The sequence below is a fragment of the Psittacula echo genome, assembly GCF_963264785.1.
Source record: "Psittacula echo genome assembly, chromosome: 4".
Taxonomy (NCBI): Eukaryota; Metazoa; Chordata; class Aves; order Psittaciformes; family Psittacidae; genus Psittacula; species Psittacula echo.
Window position 1 is genome coordinate 47,252,685 of NC_137738.1, and position 21,768 is coordinate 47,274,452.

A 21,768-nucleotide genomic window follows, 5' to 3' on the forward strand; every position below is an offset into this window, starting at 1 on the left:
TTAGTTCCTTCTCTGTAGAAAAGGCATTATTTTTGAAATGCCCTCCTAGCACTTCCAAAAGATGGATTCTTTGGTCTTTTTCCTGTGCAATTCATGTTTTCCATAACTAAGAAGTTGTATCAATTTTATACTTAGACTTGCCTTTTCACATAGGAGAAATGAAAGAATTGCTTAGCAGCTATGCATTAAGTTTCTTATTCCCGTGACCATTTGGTAATGTGTGTATTACTTGTTGAAATGTGCATTCAGACCTTTAAAGGACTACTAGGGTAATCTTTACTTAATAATGGTTCCAGTGTGTCACTTACTCTTTAGTAGTCATGTTTTCATTTTGTGCTGCTTGTACTAGCACTCCTTCCCACAGTGTCTATGCACCTGTTCTTGAAAACATGCATATCAGATCTCTCTGTGTGACACCAACCCTTTTGGGTTTTGCAAGAGAGGAATCCCAGGAGGGGCAGCGCTAGGTGAGGGTGGTAGCTGTTAAACGGGGCTGTTCTTGGAGGACAAAGTGAATGGAGCTGTCAGAGTTTTCCTGGCTCAGCTTGGCACTATGGCTCCTTTGCATGTGTCAGGCTGAGTGGTTGTGTTTGGCACTGGAGACACATGTCAGAACTGAGTAGTCTGTGAAGGCTAACATAGTAGATGGCCTGGTCAAACTGGAAAAGTTTAATAAAAGCTGCTGCTTGATCAGGAGTGGGGCTTCACACTTAATTCTGCTATATTGGTTTTATCAGTACTGTCAAATTAGACAGTGCTAAGAATATTCCCTCGTGCTGAAACTCAATTGTTCTTGCTATTAAACTATTCTGATGGATCCTGGCAGGGAATTGGCTCCAGCTAACTTGCTGTCTCTTTGCTGATTCCTAGACAAGGTTTGGGAATTGAAAAGGGAAACCCACAGGCTTTTCCTCATGTGTTGATTGACTACTGTCACCGTTTTGGACGGTAGAAGTTTAGTAGTACAGGTGAAAGTTGTTCTATGCCATTTGGTCTCATTTGACCACTTTCCATGTATTAGCGTAGACCTGGTTCTCTGTAACTGCAAGGAAAAATCAAAATGTGTTTTTCAATAGGGAAAATTACTGGGATTTTAAAAGAGGTTTTGTTCTGGTAGTCTTAGGTAGCAGCCTAGCAAAGAGAAAGAGTTGGGGATTGGGGATTTCTTGGTTTTACTTCACAGTATTTCAGTCCCTGATTCTTGAGAAAACCATTTTAAGTCTTGTATCTGTGCAGGCTTTATCTACACTAATCCTGCTTGAAGAGTGACCTTTTTTATCACCATTATGATCCTGACAAGGGCACATGCCTCATTTAGTTTCTGGCACTGGGGACAAAAGATGGTAATCCTGCCATGTGACTTAACTCTTCATTTAGGGAAATGTGTTATTAATCTTAGTTTTTAGAATATGTCAGAGTTTCAGGTTGGCTAGCTCCATTAAATTCTTAATACTCACAACGCATAAGCATTAAAATAATATTTCAAAGATCACATTATGATACCTATTCCTCTCCCATTTGAAAGTGATCATTAACAAAATATCACATTAATAAAAATTACAATTTTTTCCTGTCAGTGAATTCCTTCTGGCTTGCTGGGGACAGAACTTTATTTCCACAGTCAGAAGCTGTGAATCAGTGACCCTAATACATGAATTATTTTGGGATGTCCTCAGAGGACTTGAGTGTCAGAAGGGTTTATACAACAAGAAAACAACTTTTAAGGTGCTGAATGTCCCTCAGAGCATAGTTACTGGGGAAGGGTTGGCTTAGAGAATCTAACATTAACTTCAGCTTTAATTACAGCTCTGAAGTTCACCTTCTAATTCATTCAGTCAGCCATTGCTGTGGAACATCCCCACTTCTAGGTATGGTTAAAGCATCACTGATCCGTCTTTCTGCTAATGCAGCAAGGAGACAATCACAGTCTCAGACAGTGCAGAGCTGGCAGTGAGGAAAGGTGAAACAACGGTCAGAGGGGAAAGCTATTGCTGAGGTCAGTGCTGTAAAGTCAGAAAAGATAAAAGCTGCAAAGATTGACAGCGACTATAGGATCTTTACTCAGGTAAGCTGTCCATCCAAGGTGGATGCAAAAGGCAGAATGAGAAAGCATGGTAGTAGACTCATCTGCCTTTATATAGGCAATAAACCAGAAGAAGAAGAGCTAAAGTGAAGAGACAGCAGAAGAGACGGCAAAAGGGGAGCTCAGGGGGACATGCCCCTTCACGTGGATAAATAGAAAATAGAGGCTTTGACACTTAATGCATGCTCCCCCTTCCCTCATAGCCTAAAACCCCTGCAAAGAATGGTGCTGTGTGTGTGTGCATGATTACAGAAAGGAACTGCAAAATTATCTCCACAAAAGAAATGTGCATGATTTGCAGGTCATATCTCCCACATTAAATGAGTTAATTCTAGTGTAAAATTGCTTGTTTTCAGGTCTTACGTGTCTCTTAATATTGGAATGTTTCTTTCTTGATTGACCTTGTTTTCTTTTGCTCTGTTATTCACTTCAGTGATGTCAGAAATATAGTCTTAATTATGTTGCTTTTTAATCTAATCCATCATTACTAGCTTGCAAATAAGCAGAAGGTATTAATCTTGGGTTTGTGCTTTAATTTTGTGTCCTTACATCACATGATTGTGTTCAAATTTATAAATCATACTAAGTAATGAAATAGAACAAACATAGGCTGTGACTTTTCATTGTGCTTTCCAGCTTTAGTGTAAATGTTCCTATGCCATTTAAGCTTTCAGCCTGCAGGTGCTATTTGAACCACAACCAAGCTTTCTTTGAACGATTCTTGCATTTTGTCAGACAATTTGTATTATTTCAAGGGAGAGAAGTATCACAAATTTGTTAAGGCTCAGCCCCAAGATAAAGCATTTTATTGAACCGTACCTGTACTGGCATCCAACATTGGCTCAGCACCAGGTATAGGTATTGCCGTAGCTTCTGGAGGAGCCGTCATAAAACTGGGTATTTTCCCCTTGCACATCCTGCAAATTGCTTGCTCTTCCAAGCTGACTGGAGTTTTTAGAAGGATCTTTGGTTTCCTGTAGGTTTATCCGCTGATTCCTTCTATCAGAAGAGCATTTGATGTATGTGTTGCTCTTAATACAGCTTGCTGTGCTTCTAGAAGCACACCTGTGTATTCAGAATAGGGCTTAATTTCCCTAATTTTTACTTTAGAATAGGCTTTTTTAACCCTTGAGTGAACTTCAGGTTTTTTACCCTAGGATACAATTTGTTAATTTGTCAAGTGTGGCAGGAAGAAAAGTTTCTGCAAAAGCATAAATAGGGCATGAGAATGAAATAAAAATGGTATTTAAGTATTTTTATTTTTCTTGACGATATCATCCTATATCCAAGGACACTAGCTTATGTCATTGTATATACCTACCTTGTAGATGGCAAAAGCTGAGCCCTTAAGTTCATGCAAGAATGTCAGTAGTGCATAAAAGGTAAATTAATGAAAATATATATTATACTTTTTCTCAGAAAACAGATGTATCATAAATCATGCATTTATGTACTTGTTAAATACTTGGTCCAAGCATAAAATTAATAGCTTCCTCATGTTAACAGATGGGTGGATATTTTCTACTGCTTTTTGCCTGTAACTTAAAGATGATAGAGGTAGCTTTTATATTTGTTTGAAGTCAGATCTATTTCTTTAATTTTAATTTATTCCAGTTAGCACTTCCGTTTGCCTTGGTTAATCCATCACTAATGTGTGTTTCTGTTATTAAGCTGTCTTCCCTTATCACAGGTGTATGATTTTATAATCTCTCCTTTGAGGAGCAGAAAGCTCAATATTAGTGTTCTGTCTAGAGGTTTAGCACTTCGCAGAAGTGAGAGTGTATGTGAAAGTTAACTCTTTAACATACCGAAACATTTAAATGTTTTCAGCTTCTCTCTTCCTGAATTTAGTCATGAATCTTCAAATGTGCTATTTTCATTACTTTTTTTAAACATGACAGGCTGAAGCCTATGGAAATCACCACAAATAACACTCCAAGAAGGTGTAACCATCTACATTAATGACAGAAAGATCAATCTCCATGTCTTTTATAAGCAAATTAATATTCACATTAGTTAAAGTTACTCTGTTTTGATTCTTTGCTTTTCATAATTTCTTCTGTCCTTCAAGAGTGCTAATAAAGCGCTTTCTCTTCTTTCAGTAGAGAACCAAAGCACTTTTTCATGCTGGGCTGCCATTGTAAGCTGATTCCAGACACAAAAGTTCCAGTTGATCTCAGGATCTGCGAAAGTCTTTTGGCTCACAGTAATGGCTTGTCTCAATATAATCATTAGAGACCATAAACATGCTGCAGCTCAATGGACTTTCATTAAATATGTGCTACTAAACTCCTTAGGTGCTCTTAGCTTTTTCAAAGTGAATGTATGTTTGAAAACTTCTGCAGAATGCTATGATTGAATACCGGTTTTGAACTACATTGCTTGGGTTACTTAGCGTGTTCATAGTCTACTATGTATTAAAGAGAATAGAGTGGGTGCTCTGTTTCTTGGTGTTTGGTTTTCTTTAAAAGTTAAAACATTACAAGCTCTATGTCTGTATATATCTGTGCAATGCTGTCTGCAAAAGTGAAACAAACCCTCTAAACATTTTTGTATTGGAGCTGAAACATGACAGTAGACTCAAATAGGAAACAACTGTGAAGATGAAAACTAGCAGGAAGAGGTTCACAGGAAGCTAATTATACAGAAAATACAGAAGGAAAGAGTTAATACCATACCCTCCAGGAGTGGCATTTAATAGTTATTTAATGTTACTGCAGTCCAGCACTAATGAATTATTATTTGAGGGAAAAAAAAGAAGAGAAAAACCTAATGTTGAATTGAGAAAAATGATTAACAGAATTGTGTTGTTCACAGTATATTATTAGTTAAGTTCTGTTCAGATTTGGTTTTATGAAGTAAAATATTTTACCTGTTCAGACCCATGACCGCAAGCTCGGAGTGTCTGTTCCCTTCCTTTTGTGTCCTCATGAATAATAAGCATGATTTCCCATTTATTAGTTCGGCTAACAGTCCAGGTGCTGGAATTGACATTACAGACACTTCTATCATAAGAGGTCTGTATTGATCAGTAAAGATGGTGATTAGTTTTATCTTTCTGTTTATTAGCTTTCTTTTTGCGGTAAAAGATTATGGAGAATTATCATGGTTTGTACAACAGAAGTGTGTTTACGTACATCTGACTTGTGCATTTAGGTATTTTAAACTAACAAAAAATCCTTTATTTTGGACAGAAACTGTATGCTCAACTAATTTAACTGTTTCTGGTGGTAATTCATAGTAAATAAATTCAGATGAAAGGAATGTGTGAGGAGGGTACATGATGTTTTAATACATAAGGAGAGATGGGATATTACCCATTTTGTCTTGAGAAAAGTAGTTCAAAAGTTTTTTCATTTAGCTTCATTATTCAGGTAATATTAAAGACTTCATCATATATAGCGTGTTAATTTTTTTATTTCTGATTTTTGTCACAGCTGCAAGAGAATCGGTCTGGTTAGAAAGAGAAGAGAGAGCCCGGCAACATTATGAAAAACACTTAGAGGAACGCAGAAAGAAGCTAGAAGAGCAAAGATTAAAGGAAGAGAAAAGGCGAGCTGCCGTAGAGGAAAAGCGAAGGCAGAGATTAGAAGAAGATAAGGTAAGAATGAATGTCATGAAAACTCTTTCACCATAAGATACAGTACTATTAAACTTTTTCTCTGAGAGTTGATGGAAAGAATGCAACATAAGCCATGGTCAGTATAAGAGAACATGCAAGAGGATTTTAAACCTTACTTGTACATATACTGCTTCTTGAAGTGCCCTTTGTGAACTGAATGAAGCTAAGATGAGCATCTCTGAGTTACATTATATGGCATTGCACAAACTCATACAGATAAATGTATTTTTTTTGTCAGTTCTGTATGGTTATCTCTTAATTCTTAGCCATTTAGTATAAAGGTAGCTAAATATTAATTGCCCTAACAAAACCTTTAGGAAAGTGAGTGTGTAATAAAATACACTCATGACTGATTTGCCTCACTTAAGCTGGGAACTGCATGCAGTGTGATCCTACATAAGTCATCTTATCCTTGTGTTTTGTTTTGTTGTGTTGGTTTTTTTTTTGTTACCTACCTCTGCCACTGTTCTAGTATTTACTAGGTGGAAGATACAAGGGTAAGAAGTGGCCCTAGAGCATGTTTGTGTAGTGACTGCCGTAAAAAGGCCACTGTTTTCTCTCTGCGGTTCTGAAGGTTTCAACCAGATTTTACCATTCCAAAGTTATGGTTAATATTTTAACTTACAGCTTATTTGGTGCTTAATGCTGTTCCAGTGTGTGTGTCTAAGTAGGCAGCGTATAAGCTTGAACACGAGTCCAAGATGCCTGTGAGGTTTTATCCATGTTGAGGGTAGCGGGTTTGAAGAGAAGATTAAGTTAATAACACAATAGTATCCAAATGTATTATCCTGTTGTACTTAAGGAACGACATGAAGCCGTTGTACGTCGCACAATTGAAAGAAGCCAGAAGCCAAAACAAAAGCAAAACAGGTGGTCCTGGGGAGGAGCACTACATAACCGCATTAATAACACAGGTAAAGAGGGAGGCCTGGTTTGCTAGCCAGTTTCCCTGCCCTGCCAGTTAACTGCAATTTACTCTCTTCTGTTAAAAGGAAGGAGGATTCAGTGTTTTGCTGGTTTAAATCCTTTGCTCTTGATCATCGTGTTGCTAGCAATGGCATGTTTCTGGCATTCTTGTGTAGCAAAAAGGTAACAAGGAGAAATCTGAACAAAAGCTGAAGCTTGTTTCAGGAGCTGACTAATTCTCTTACTCTGTCTTGCTACAGCTTCTCGCTTCTGCTCCTTTGGTGTTGTTTGTGTATGTGTGGGTGTGCTTGTGCTGTGTCAATCTTGTGGTATGAGCTATTGTGTGCAAATGCTAAGTATCATGGCTCAAGAAATAGGTCTGGTGGAAATAAGCAAATACTAAGATTAAAACAGACACAAGGAAGAAAAAGTATTCTTTGTAATAAGCTATCTGTATTTTGTACAGACATTCTGGGAGATATTTCCCCTATAAAAGCTTAAAAATGGGCAAACTAAGTGAATTTTAACTACATGCTTTTTCCCCCCGTTATCTTCTCTAACTTAATCTGCAAATCATGAATGTGTGTATGCCCTGTTAAATATGACTTGAACCCAAAAAGAGAACTCGTCCTTTATTTCTTTCACCAGAAAATGGTACTTAGAATTCTTCTCTTCCTATGTATACATATATTATATACATATACATATACTCTAATGTATACATTTCAAGGTGTCCAACATTTCATGAAAGAGGGCAAAAGAAGTTGAGGAAAGAATGCTCTGAAATCTGTCATATATAAGTTCAATAAACAGTTATTTCTCATTGAAGCTTAACTCTGTATGACTTATTTGATTTTTTTTTTTTTATTTTCCTTTACTGTGAAAAATCATTGTCTTGCATTCTGTCCCTAGGTTATTTTTTTGAATCATCATTCACCTTTCTCGATTTAGCAGGCCTGGAGCACCACTTCAGATCTCTGGGTGGTGCTAGAAAACCTGGTACATAATTGCTGTGGTTTGTTGATTCCTTTACCCATAGCTAGTTCTCAGGAAATGAGATCATCAGTAACTAAACCACCCTCATGTAGTTGCAATGCATGCTTAACATCATGCTGATAGATTAGAACTGTTGTTAGTAGCAGATTTTCTCATTATTATTTGTTTTTACTATGAAGAGTTACTACTGGCTGACTCTAAAGATTTGGCACAATTCACTGAAGTGAAGCATAATATTCTGTCTTCTGGAATTCAAGGAGACACAATTTGAATATTTTGGTCTATTCTAAAACCCTTTTGGCATCCTACATATACACAGGATTTAAAATTATTTTGCATGTGAACGCACAACCAGCTGCATTGGCTGATGTGTTGCTCATGGATATTTTATCCTTTTTTTTAGAACAAAGAAACCAGCAGTCTTCTAGGCAATGGATTGCATTTGCTCTGCTCTGCTTTTAAAGGATTCATATTGCCAACACCTACATGCAAATCCTCATGCTAAATTTCATTCATTTAAATAATGCTCATTGACACAAGAGAATTGTTGTCTTGCCAAAATACAGGAGGTGATTTTTTTCGTATTGTCATTTTTCATCTTCAGAAAGCTGCTTTGTGCAGTATATCCTTTATGCCAAATGTAGAAACTTCTTGGCTGCACTGATAGGCTATTCATTTTCTCAGCTGTAGATTAGATATAAGAGATCAAAATCTCCATCGTATTCCCACAGATATTGTTCTGACAAAGACCTGTGACATGTGGAGCCTGAGTATCCCGTCTCCAGTACTGACTTGCACACAGTACTCTCAATATACCATATAGATCATTGTGGGATATTGTTGCCAGCCTACAGAGGCCTGTCTTAGCTGTAACATTTAGATTTCTGCTTTTAAACCCCATTTCTGAGTTTTATCCCCCTTCCAGAACCCAGTTTGCTGGTTCTGTACACTATGGAAATTTTTTGTACACAGTGGGTATACTTTAATCCACTAGGTCAGAACAGATAAATACAATGCTGTTGTACTTGTCGTAGATAAACAATTGCATCTTGTCTGCAGTATATACTTTAGATCCTACATAAAGTCCTTGGATTGCAACCTGATTGAATGATAATCAATGAACAGAATATTTTAGATGTGAAATTTAAATGGTTTTGTGCCCAGTCTTTGAGTCACCTGCACAATGTCTGCTGAGAAGTCCACTCTGTTTTGAAAGTACTTGTGGTAGAGCAAGAATGACTTAGTCATGTTTTTCTTCTCCCACTAGTGAGTTAGGAACTTGCACTACTGCATGTGGGCTGTCAATTAGCATTATCTCCATTTGTTTTAGATCCAAACAGGCGGTCTGTTTCAACAATGAACCTTTCGAAACATGTTGATCCAGTCATTAACAAGCGGCTCTCCTCCTCATCTGCAACATTACTAAATTCTCCAGACAGAGGTACAGTTTCAAACAAAAAAAAAAAAAAAAAAGGAAAGCAAGAAAGAATGTTCTATATTGATGTATTACTTTGCACAGAAACCAAGCTTCTGAAGTAATTTTCTGTACTTCATCTAAGTGGGAGTAAAAAGACTTTAAATGTGAAAAGTTAAATGGTTGAATATTTTTTCTTATGAGAAGTAATATATATTTCTTGTTCTTTGAAACAAGAGCTTACCTAAACAATCTTACTTTAGCAAATGATAAAAGCAGTGCTTCTGTCAGGTTTTTAGTAAATGAGGTACAACTATTGAAAGAATACATCGCTCCATAGTGCATGTAATCATGTGTGACCTTTTATTTGCATTAGGCCATTTTGTCATGATTTTGTTTTCCTTTCTTCCTTGGTAGTAGTTCTTGAATATCTAAGAACATGTTGCATGAAGCTTTCAAGCAGTTATTTTATTACCATTTCTGATTATTTTTATTGAAGAAGCATGTGTGTTTTTCATATGGTCTGTTTATTGACTTTTTATGTCATTACTCTTCAAAGATGTTTTATTTCAGTGTATGTTTCTGTTGTTTACAAGTCTGCACAAATTATAAACCATCAAGCATTTGGAAATTAATGTATCTGAATTGCTACCTCTGTTCTGAGGATTTATGAGATTGAAAGACTGAGCTTAAAAGAGTTTTATGAAAGAATCTCTTGTACAATGTGTGCAAAGAGCTTTACAGAAAAGTGTTTGGTAGGAATGTTTTGTCTTCTACAGAGAAGTTCTGTTCCATTTCAATCCAGATAAATACATGTTTTAAAAAACAGTTTCTAGAATGGAATTTTAGTAGTGTTACAAAACTGATTGGTATTTTGTGTGCCTTAACTAAGGGTCATGTTTATGTGTATGTTTGTACGTGTGTATCTGGTTGATTTGAAGAGCCATGTTAATCTGAGTGGGCTAATCTAGTTGAAGAGTCTGGTAACTTGCAAAAAATACAGCACTACGTTAGGAAATAATTTATTCCAAAACTCCAGTAATTTTTTGCTCTAAGCATTGAAATCCAGTAATTTCAATTTCTACTAGCTTTTCAGGTGTATATATTTTTTTGCAGATGGTTTCTGTTCTTTGCCAGAGGATGCTTCTTTGAGGAAAGATCTTAACAGGGTGAAAGAACAGCAGCAGACATTAAATATGTGGTCTCTTATGGACTGTAACTCATTGTGTTATAGTTTCTGCCACCCATTGAAAATTCAGGAGAAGTTAGACTGAATACTAGGCAGCGTAGCAGTGGGGGAAGGGAAGTAGCATGGAAGAAGTGATGGCCATATGTCAAAAACTTTAATTTTTTTGCTTGGCATTTCTATTAGAACAGCACAGAACTCTGAAGGAGTCCTTTATGTCTTTCAGGACTCCAAGACAGAAAGCAAATCCAAGCACTGTAAGGGCCTTCTTTCTTGTGTGAAGTCATATGCCTAAATCTAGTTGAGCATATATCTGAAGAAGTGCCAGTGGTCTCTCCAGTGGCCTCAGCATCTTAAGGCAAATGCTTAAAGGAAGGCTCTGTCTGCTCCCCATTTCACCTTCCAGAGTGCACTCAACCACACTCTGAGCATAATGCATGCTCCTATGTGCAAAACAGCTGGAGATGAGGATGATAAGCTTACCCTAAGTGGCTTAGAGCTGTCATCAAGAATGTCTTCTGTTAAGCAGCACCTTTTTATGACTTGAAGGACAGGAATTATTTTTTATTTTTGCCCAGCAAAAGACTAAAGTTTTTATTAGCTAATTGCCTAAAGAATGTTTAATTCCTTTTCAAATATGGTGTTGCTATATAGCTCTTTACCAGAATTCTACAATCGGGCAGCTTCTCATCATGCTTTTATGTTAGTGGTACAGGTCTGAGTAGTTGAAACCGTAAGAAAACATGAACATACGTATTCAGGTTGTTGATCAATATATTTTGGTGACTATGCTCTTTAAGGAAAGCTCAGCAAGTGGACAATATTTTAGATGAGGTATGAGTTACCCACTTTCAGCTTTGAAAAGCAAAATTTGCACCACGGTTGTGTTCTTCCTCTTCTCTACTGTGCTGTTCCTTTCAAATAGGTGAAGGTCTCAACCACTGCATCACCGTTGTTTGCCACCTTCATGGAAGAAATTCAGGGACTCCAGAATTGTTTTCTGTTGAAAGAGAATCTAAGCATAGAGTAGTTTTGCCCATCTACTCTTTACCATGTTTGTGGCTCTCTATGAGCAAACACCACTGTTATCACTGGTCTCTACTTCGTGGTGCTCATCAGGAGGCCTGTTCAATCCCTGTCCCCCATCTGTTTCTAGGATTAATCAGATGCTGCTGTTTGCTTACTTGCAATTTATTGTGCTGCTGCTGAGATAATTTTACAGTGTTCAGTTTGTATATCTTGAAGACAAATACAGATGATTGTAATCAATTCACTGTTGCCAACTCCCTGGGACTTTGTGTGTTTTTCAGTTACAAATTAAGCTATAAAGATATTTAATCTGTTTAAACTATTCTGCTTGTAGCTGTGGCCAGGTTTATACTTGTTTGCACCAGCAACCCTATAACAAATGAGCTTCCTGCATGGAAACAAGGAGCAAGCAGCCCTAAGAGTGATAGCCTAACACAGCATGAGAATAAAAACTATTGTTTCCCATTGTCTGTCAGTTAGTGTGAAGAGCTGAATCTTGAGAACACTGCCTCTGCCCCCCACCCCCCCCACCCCCAAGGTGTTAAAAACAAAAAAAAAAGGCAAGAAAAAAGCCATCAACTGACTTCATTGCCTTAAAGTTGATCTTATGGTTTTGGATGCTCTTTGGTTTGTATTCCATTTGCTTCAGTGTGAATTGGACCACCAAAGTTAAGTTGTTCAATGCATTTAGGTGTTAATACTCTTGTACTTGCAACCCAGTGGGCAAAAGTTTGTCTGTTCTAGGCTAACAGTGATGCTAATGACTGGGAATATGTGTTTAAAATGTCAAATATGATACTTTCAGGGAGCATCTGGAGTAGTCAGTATGTGATGACCTTTATCCACAAAGCTGAGGTGTATTTAAATGAACTCTGATCTAAACCAATTTGAGGCATCTAGGAAGATGGCTATGAGTATTTTGACACCTCTGAATCAGGCCCATTGCTTATATGGAGAAGAGAGTTTTTGTTGGTCTTTCTTAGCTCACTGGTGCATATCAGGTAGCTCACTCCCAAACACTGCCTCAGTGCTGATAGTTGGATGCTGTGGGCACACAATTGCTTACCGTAGGTAATGTGTTAGGGACAAAGACAAGAGATTTAAACCATACTCACTTCACTAACAAATGGGATAGGTGAGACATGACAATTTAGTGTTCTAACTCATCAATCTCTTAGCTGTGTCCTCGTGAAACTGCTTCATCTCTGGGGCCTCATATAGGGTCTGTGCTGACCCACAGGGCCATACTGCATTGTGACATTTATTTATCAGCAATTTGCAGCTGTACAGATGAACTCCACAAAATTGATCGTATACATGGTACTGATTTATTCGCCTAAAATTTCAGGGATTGCTTTCTGAAGTTGTGTGATCTTTGTGTTAAACTACAAAGAGTTTCTCCATACTCATGCTTGTGAGCCTCGCTTAGTAAAGCCTGAGACCACAAAAAAGAATCTGTTGTCTTTTAACACTAGTTTTAAACAGTGATCATACTGAGCATGGTGCCTGGAGAAGAAAGGAAGCAAAGATTTTGCCATTATTGCATCAGTTTAATGGTAGTTCTGTGATTTTTTTTTTTTTTCCCCCTTCATTATTAAATTACAAGCTTTATGATAATGTGTGAGCTGTAATAGAGGTCTCTGTAGGCTGTTTTGTGTGTCTGTAGAATCTGTACCAATGCAGAATGGAACTATTAATCACAAAGAGCTTTGGCAGCACTACACTTTGTAAGGACACTTATCCAGAGAGCCTGCTGTGTTTGAGAGTCCTATATTTATATAGTAATGCACCTTATTGAGTTAGCAGAATTTAGGGGAGCAATTTGAGAAGTGAAAAACAGCACTGAGGGCAGATTAGGCAATTAGATTTTCATAGGATGAGATTGAGATCGGCCCCTCTTTTCATGGGGGCTCAGCATGGAGTAGATTAAAGACAGATTCAGAGTTTATGGCTATTAAAAGTGATGGATCTCTACCTTTAAAAATGCAAATGTATCTCAAGTTTATTACAGCCAGCCACAACGAATGTGTTAGAGGCTGAGTCTCATGAATTCAAGCTGCAGTTTGTTTTGTTGCTGTAAACACCAAACTAAGGCCAATGAATGCTGAGACATAAAAGCATCTGATTTCCCTTGAAACATTAAGGTTATTGCTATGATATAGACTTATAATGAACTAGTAAGGGAACTAGTTGAATGGTGGTTTTTTTGTGATGCTCATAATACTATTTGTTGCATCAAAGTATCAAAGGAACCCCTGCTTCAATATAAAAAATAACTTATAGGGCTCTTTTGGTTGCTACTTCACCATGATCCATGTTTCAATAGTATGTTTTAAAAAAAAGTAAAGAAATTTAAAATGTAAAAGCAATACAAGCTAAATTTGCATTAAGCAATGTTGGGGAAAAGCAAGGCAAAGGAGTGACTGCAGCCAGGTCAATATGTGGTGTGTTTTCAAAACAGACTGACAATGCAAAAAGTTGACTTTTGCTACTGTTCTAAATTGAACATTAACATTAGCAGGGTTGTGGGGTTTTTTGTCAGAGAATTAATGATGGAATGTACTTACTCTATTCTGTAACTTAGTATGCTACTGAGAACTGTCGCTGCTGAGCTTGATATCTGCCTTTAAGACACATTGTATCCTTTTGTGTTGTTTTGATAAAACCTTTCTTTGACACAGTTCTCTGTATACTATTAAGCATCCTTCTTTTTTCTAGCTCAGCTGGCAGCCTTTGGAAGGTGTTTTAGTGATTGGTCCTTTTTGTAACTATTTATATGTAGAAAGAGTTTGGGACATAAACATCTCTGTCAAATTCTGTATTTAGGAGTGGCTACTGCTCTTCTAATACAGAAGTTGTCCCATAATCCCTGATAGGGAATATCATGTGTGCAATGCATCAGTATTAATTTGATAACAATTTGCCATAATGGTACAGGCAGTAACACAAACTAAATGTTCAGATATATATGTTCGCATAAGAATTCTGTTACTCAAACAGGGTAAGAATAAAATGCAAAGTACTGAACGATTTTATGCTTTTGATCTTGCAGGACAGGTTCAAGGTTTTCATGGTACGCAGTAGTGATGAGCTAATACTAATACTTCTACAGCATGTATTTGTCTGTGAAGTGTTTGATCTAACATGTTGCTTGTATGGTGCATGTTCAGCTCGCCGCCTACAGCTCAGTCCATGGGAGAGCAGCATTGTTAACAGGCTCCTGACGCCCACTCACTCATTCCTGGCCCGAAGTAAAAGCACCGCTGCACTGTCTGGAGATGCAGGTAAACCCACAGGAACAGAGGCTTCATGCCACAGATACTTATTTTTCCACATTACCTGTGAGAGGTTGTAGTTATTGATCTAATTATGAGCATACGGTAGCATCCCAGAATGAGCTTGAATGTCCATGATTACATTGTGTGACAGCATGAAAGCTTGCTTGTACAGTTGTTTGCTATGCCTCTTTTTCTGTCTCCGACCATCTCTTTCTTAATTTCTGTTGTCTCTTCATCAGTGCAATAAATGAATACAACACACACAGGTCAGCAGTGTCACACTGTCCGTGGCTATCTAAGGAAATGAGCACAATGTTATGAAGAGCTCATTCAGCACACCCACTGCTAAGGCTGTGAGCTGCTTGCTGCAAAGGATAGTTTCACTCTCTGTAAGGGCACTTCCCACATGGAGCAAGTTAGACTTGTAGAAAGGCAGGCCCTGGTTGCCACGGATTTAATACATGTGAATTTAAATGTGCAGGTTTAGTGAAGTTATAATAATTATAAAGTTCTCTGCCAGCCCCAGAACAGATCTCTTGATATACTTACTGAGGTGAAAATTAACATGCAGAAATGTAAAAATATTGCTAGGTGGTACCTTAAAGCCCAGGGAAAATGGTATTCCAAAGACAATCAGAGTATACTTGCTTATCGTGTATTTTAGGCAGGTAACAGCTGCCTCTTCTTTTATCGTGGTATGTTTTATGATCATGCACTGAGGACTTGATGATTGCAATAGTATATTGCTGCACATGCTGAATGCTTAAGCTAGGCAGGTCTTTCTCATCTGATAGGACAGGATTTTTATTCTAATTAAAGGACACAGAACATAAGAAGGAATAGAGATCTGGTAAGATTACTTTTAAAGACGCTTTCAGTTAAGAGCTCTTATAAGTAATGAGACTGCAATACGTTTCCACAGGGGTAGTGCTGTAGGAGCAAAAACATAGATGATATTCTGCAAGCAGTGGAATAGACAAGTACAGAATTCCTTACCTCTTCACAAACAACAGCTGGTAAAATAAATAGTTAATGTCATTTACCAAGCAGGATATTGGAAATTCAGCTCTTTTTTTTTTAGAGAAAGCATTGTCTTAGTTTTGTAAGTGGTTACTTTACTGAAGCAAGCATGAAGATTTTCTTTTCTGGCTGCTATTGTTGGTTCTGTGCCATAAGCTCTAAATTGAGTAGAATATTGCAAATATTGCAGGAATGACTCACTTGTCAGTTGTTAGTATGAGGTAATTCCCTGAAATGCCTTCCCTATGCTTACTGGAACTGTACCACCCAGAAGAATAATCCATCTGCTCGTTGTTTTCCAGGTATTATTCTCTAGGAGCAATAACTGCAGTCCCTTCATGCAGGATGCTTCCTGGAGATTAATGATCAGGTGGTGGTAATGGCTCACAGCTGTGCTCTAAGCACTCAACTCATCCCAGCCTGTCATTATTACCTAGAAAATTACTCTGCCTTTGGCTGTAAAGATAAATTATGATGAAAAAAAAATCAAAATCAAATTAAATATGGATTCGTGCCGTTAAATTTTAAGTGAGCTGTTAGGGACATCCAACATAAGAGTATGTCTGGCTCTTTATTTTTAAAAAAAAAGCCCTCCAAAACCAAGGTGTTTTTTGAATAACTCTCCACAAGCTCCTCTGAGCAGATGTAATCCTATTGGTACAGCATTCCCTGGGAGTGCTTCCTGAAGCGTTGTTTGGCAACATCACAAATGAAAATGATCTGCTTCTCTTTTAATACTTATGATGTCATCCCTGGTGGTAACTTCAGTAATCAGGGTGAAGCGAGAGAATTGATTCACAGAATGTAAGAACCACATAAATTACAAGGTGTTTTAAAACATAAGTTGTGCCACTGCCTCCTATCTGTTTTAGATACACTTAACAAAAAAAAAAAAAAATCCCCACAAACAAAAGTCCCTCTTGTTTCTTGATTTTTATTACTTTAAGTCAGTCATTTTATAGTATCTCATTAAACAGAAATTCCTATAAATGATAAGGCAAGCATGAGTGCTGTTGCTGTTACACTTACATGAGACTCTCTTTATTCATAATGTTAATCTCTTGGTACAGGAGAATTTGCAGTGTTAGTACTGTTAAGTCTGTGAGCTCTTCCTGTAACAGCAGCTGTACCATTGTAAAACTAGGAGAACTAACTGTATGTGGAACTGCATTCTTTCAAGTGTGCACAGAGAGGGATCTACAGGCGAGAAATTTTGGGAGTGCTTACCAAGAAAACTGAGGATGTAATTCTCTTGCTTTGTTTTTTTGTTTTGGTTTTTTGGGTTTTTTTTATTTATTTAGAGGAGGATAGGGGAGATACCATACAGATGCTCTACTTTTCCTTCCAGTAACATGCTGAATAATAATAATGCTAAGACTGTATTAGATGACCAGAAAGGACAAACAGGAGCACACAAATAAATCTCAGCAGTAACAACATAGTTTTTCCTAGTCTCCTCCTTCAGTTAAATCAAGAGAAAGTCCAAGACTACTTTGCTGCAAAAAGTTCCCCATGATATATTTTGCACTGTTACAATTCTCTTTGAATGTATAATCGGAACACTGTATATCTGATAATCTGCCATTGGCAGGAGATCTTTTGGTAGCAGTCTTTTGTCCTCGTGCAAACCAATGAAAACTGCTGTCCTGGTTACTCAAATAGTAATTTTTAAGTTGATTTGTTGTTCTTAGCCTGTTTTTTGTGAAGTGTAAAATAGTTTGCTCTCAACAATGTATTTGAGTCAACTGTTATTCTGGGTTATCAAGGAATATTAAAAGTTCTTAAATGGGTGGGTTTCAAATAGAAGCCTTCAAAAAGAAAATACGTCACTTGCTAAAAATTGTAGACAGCAGTTTCATTGATTTCCTAGGTGAAGCTGTTTTGTATTGTTAATGTGTTTTGATCTTTGTGTGTGTCTCCTTTTATTTTCCTCCACTTCCAAGATCAATTAGTAGGCATTCTGATTTTAGTTGGATTGTTTTGTATTCCGAACGCAATTGAAATTCATGTAAATATATATACTAAGCCAGTCAGACCACTCATTGTGTCCACTGCTTTTTCACCAGTTGTATAAAAACTTAACAGAAAACCATCATTATTTTCTACTACTATGTGGCATACTTTTGATGTATTCAAAATATTTAGTTTCCAAATGGAAAAGTACATGAGTGTCTTTTGAAATTGTATCATTACTATATGTGGGGCCAAGCTAGTATATTAAATGATGGTTCTGACTTGAAAATTAGTCATTCCTCTATGTATTAATACCTTCTTTCTTTTCTATCTTTCTCGGTTGTTTCTGTTCCTGCTGGCTTTCCTCTGTCAATTCGCCAATGCTGCTCTGTAATTAAAATTAATAAATAACAAAAACAACCAACACCGTAGTTATCCCCATTTGTCCCCGTTCAGCATCTTGCAGCCCCATCAGTCCTCTGTCCTACAAGGCCATGAACTGTAGGATTCCAGGAGACCGAACAAAACTTTATGCCTCTACTGATGCTGTTGGACGTAGGAGAACAACGCATCTTGCAGGGGTAAGCATGCCAGCTGTATGTGAGTGTCTCATGCCATGACCCCCTGATTGCATTGCTTGTTAGGACAGGAATAGTTGCAATGATACTTGATGAAGTCTGATCCTCTCTGTGCTGTCCCCACCCCCTCCAATTTGTTTCATAGTTGACTGGATTTTAAGTGAAATATAGTACATTATGTGGTGATGTTGCCTGATTATGCACCATAGAATCCACGTAGAAAACCACCTGTGTTTTCCAAACACCTGTGTTTGCAGAGTGGATGCCTTAGCTTCTCATAAGGCACAGAGGCAGTCACAGTGTGTGTTCCTTTTTCTCAAGTGGATTCTTTGCTGCCTTTTAAGGCCTGAGCTGGTGTTGCAGCATTTCCCTCAGTGCCACCTGTTTTTCCCAGCAACCTGTTTTTACAAAGCCTGTAGAATTTCCTATCTTCTGATTGCAAATTCAGCTGAGCCTCTGGGATAAAGAGGAGGGAAGGCATGCACTGACGTATATAAGCACATATAGCGCTATCATTTTAGCTTTACTTTCTTAGGAGACTGGGCTAGTAAAGCTTTCCCCACTGAGAAGGAAGAGGTTGGTTTGTAAGCAAGGCTTCCTACAGATCACCTGTTCATTTTGAATGATTTGGTAGCAGTACTGTGAATGATCTGTGCTTGCAGGGAAAGTCAGAACAGTGTGATACAGGCAGACCGAATACATGTTGACTGTGCTCCAAGCCAGCAAGATGCAGTCCTCTCCAGTTCATTTGCTGAACCTGAGCAGTTATATTTTCCCTTGTACCCTGTGGTCGAAGTTTGTTTAGACAGGATTTAAACATTTTAAATAAATGATAAAAAAAATGATAAAAAAATGATAAAAAAATGATAAAAAATGATAAAAAAAATGATAAAAAAATGATAAAAAAATAAAAACATTTTAAACATTTTGATGTTTTAACATCAGGATGTATCTGTAGAGAAATCTCATAGTATACATGCAATGTGTATAGTGCATTGCAATCTCCACAGCTATCAGTTTAACACCTCTTGGCTCTTTCTCTTTGCAAGTGGTTTGAGTTTTGAGGAGTTTTGTGTTGTGTGGTTATGGTTTTTTGCTTTGTTTTGTGGGGGTTTTTTGTTTTGTTTTTAAAGAAGAAAGGTTAGTACATTTTGGTGGAGGATGCATTGTAAAAATGTTAATACAAAGGAACTGAGTTAAGTGCTATTTTCAGTAGCCTGTATGGTGTGGAGAATCTTTTATTCTTCTATAAACTTTTGTAGAAATTCAGTTTTTTACTTTATTGATGTTAAGAATAAAATTCTGATGCTCTGTTTTTGGGACTAACAAAGTAGGTCTAGTATAGAGAGTTATTGCTAGTGAGCCAAAATTCTCGTTCATTTTAATGCATTTGTTCTGGTTATGTATGCTTTGATAACTCAAATGCTTATCATATTAATCAGTAGTTATCTGGTAAATTGTACTGCCAAAGAGCTGGCTTGAGTAATGAATTCAGGACTGAGACCATCTATTGCTAATGCTAAGTTGTGTTTTTGGCAACTTTAATTGCAAACATGATGGTCAAAAAAACCCTCTTGGATTGAGGAGTATAAACCAAGCATGCATGCACTCATGATGTTTTTTTCAGTCCTTCTTTTCCAGTTGATAACCTGGTTTTCAGTTCAGGAGATGAGCATGGCAGAGCTCTAAGCTAGTGAGGCTCTAAAAGAGTCTGGTGCACATGCTGCATGGGTTGTGCTTAAGGCCCAGCCAAGGTGGTGACCAGCAGCCCCTCTGCATCATGTTGGCTGACTCGCAGCTCCGTGACCTCTCCAGTATTGCCACTTTTCAGACTCCTGGAGTCTGAGCTCATTATTCCAAAAACCTCAAGTTTTTCATCTATAGTCAGAATAGATGAAGTATTAGATGCCTAAATTCTGATATATTACTTTAAACCAATAGTTCTATTAATACAAAGCAGAAATATATATAAAAATCCTAAGATGGAAAATAAAGAAGGAAAATGAGGAAATTGCTACCATGTATAAGAATCAATGGCAAGAAAAGTATGTGATGTGAAATCATCCAAGAAGAAAACGAACAGGATAAATGTTGTGCCATCTAACTATTCTATGATTCTGTGTTTGAGGGCTTTGAGTCTGTAGTGTTCACATAGGAGTATGAAAGCAAAAACCTTGTGCTATATATGGACTGTGACTAAGTGTGAGTCTGGGGGTGTGTGTGGGGGTGTTTTTCTCTTTCTTCAAGTGAAATCCTGGGATTATGGAAAGTAGCAGAAGGTACTCTGTGGCAATCAGCAAAGATCAAACCTTAAAAGGTAATTTTTTGCCTGTTAGAAAATAAGCCTCTGCAAATTAGCTATTATGCCTTAGGACAGTAGAGAACATGATTAAGAAGGATTCTTGTTGTCAAATGTATATTTACTGTTAAAGATGGTGACAGATTACAGGGTCTGTATTAATGAACTTGTTGAACAGGCTGTAGAAACTACTGACTCAGCATTGCTTTTTCTCAGCCCCCCATCACCTCATCCTTAACTGAGCTTGCTTTGCTTTCTTTGGCCGTGTGAACTCTGGCTTGACTTTTGTCTTTTTGTTTGCTGAACTATAGACTGACAAAAAAGAAAAAGAGAGAGACCATTTGTCATCCAGCTTCTCAGCCAGCTTTAAAGGAGGTCATTTTTCTTCCAACCCCAAAGCTAGATCACCAGCTCCCTCTCCAGTTTGGTAAGCCAAGTACACGCTTAGCTGGAGGTTGAGCTATAGGCAGCTTTGATTGTTCTATTAATTAAATGTGAAATAGTGAAAACTTATTTGGTGATGTAGATGTTTTCTCTCTGCAACAAAGGAAAGAGTTCTGCTTTTAGAAAAGATATTACTACTGCTCTGAGGAAAAGGAAGGAGGAGGAAGATACTGGTTTCTTCCCTCCTGGCTGGGCTTGGTGCTCACACATATGGAGAATTGCAAAGAGAAGCATTTTGCATGAAAGTAGTGAGATTCTCCAGGAGTCCTGCTTGATAGCAAAGAAATAGAGATGCTGTTCTATTTTTAGCCATTGTAGTTGTAGAAGGGATGTGTAGGTGGTGTCCAGCAGAGCATGCGTGATAGTGATTATCGCTCTTTGGTTACACAGGCATGCATCAAAGTCTTTGCCTTTTTTGCCTGGCACACCCAAGCAGATAAATTCCCCACCTGGTTCCTCCAAAGTTTCCTCTGCTCAGGCACGGCCTCCTTCTCCTGGCAACATCCGACCAGTCAAAAAAGAGGTCAAGCCAGAGAGTGAGAAGAAAAGATCAGAAAAGGAGGCTGAAAAGGCCAATGAGGAGAGGACAGAAGAGAGTAAAGGAGCTTCAGAAGGTACTGGAGAAGCTGCAAGTCGAGAAGAACTTGCTGTCCAGGCAGAGATCCCTCAAGGTAAGAATAGATCCTCCTTTAGGTTAAGGAACATCTAGAGTCTATTGTGTTCTTCCCTTCCTTTCTCTGAAATGACGTAGCTTTCAGTAGTTTTCTATCAAAAATTAATCTAAATTCTTTGGAATATTCCTACAGGTGTACGTTCATTGAGAAATCTGTAAACAGGTTGAAGCTCTCCTGTTTGTAGAAGTCAAAACAACATGCACAGTGTGACTTCACAGCCCTCTTCTCTGCCCTTTTCGACTGGGATTTTGTCCCTCACATCATGACACTACTTCTTTTCAAACCA

The 21,768-nt window shown here is 37.7% G+C and overlaps 1 protein-coding gene across 1 annotated transcript in view; it reads left to right on the plus strand.

The window, feature by feature from the left end:
- Positions 1–21,768, plus strand: part of MAP7 (microtubule associated protein 7) — a gene marked incomplete at its 3' end in the record, with an annotated part of 97,262 nt that overhangs the window by 60,205 nt on the left and 15,289 nt on the right. The window contains exons 4-10 of the mRNA XM_080615759.1: positions 5,521–5,684; positions 6,508–6,619; positions 8,938–9,048; positions 14,407–14,520; positions 17,920–18,068; positions 20,676–20,791; positions 21,199–21,479. Coding sequence (XP_080471885.1) covers positions 5,521–5,684; positions 6,508–6,619; positions 8,938–9,048; positions 14,407–14,520; positions 17,920–18,068; positions 20,676–20,791; positions 21,199–21,479 — 1,047 coding nt within the window. The remainder of the gene's footprint in view (positions 1–5,520; positions 5,685–6,507; positions 6,620–8,937; positions 9,049–14,406; positions 14,521–17,919; positions 18,069–20,675; positions 20,792–21,198; positions 21,480–21,768) is intronic.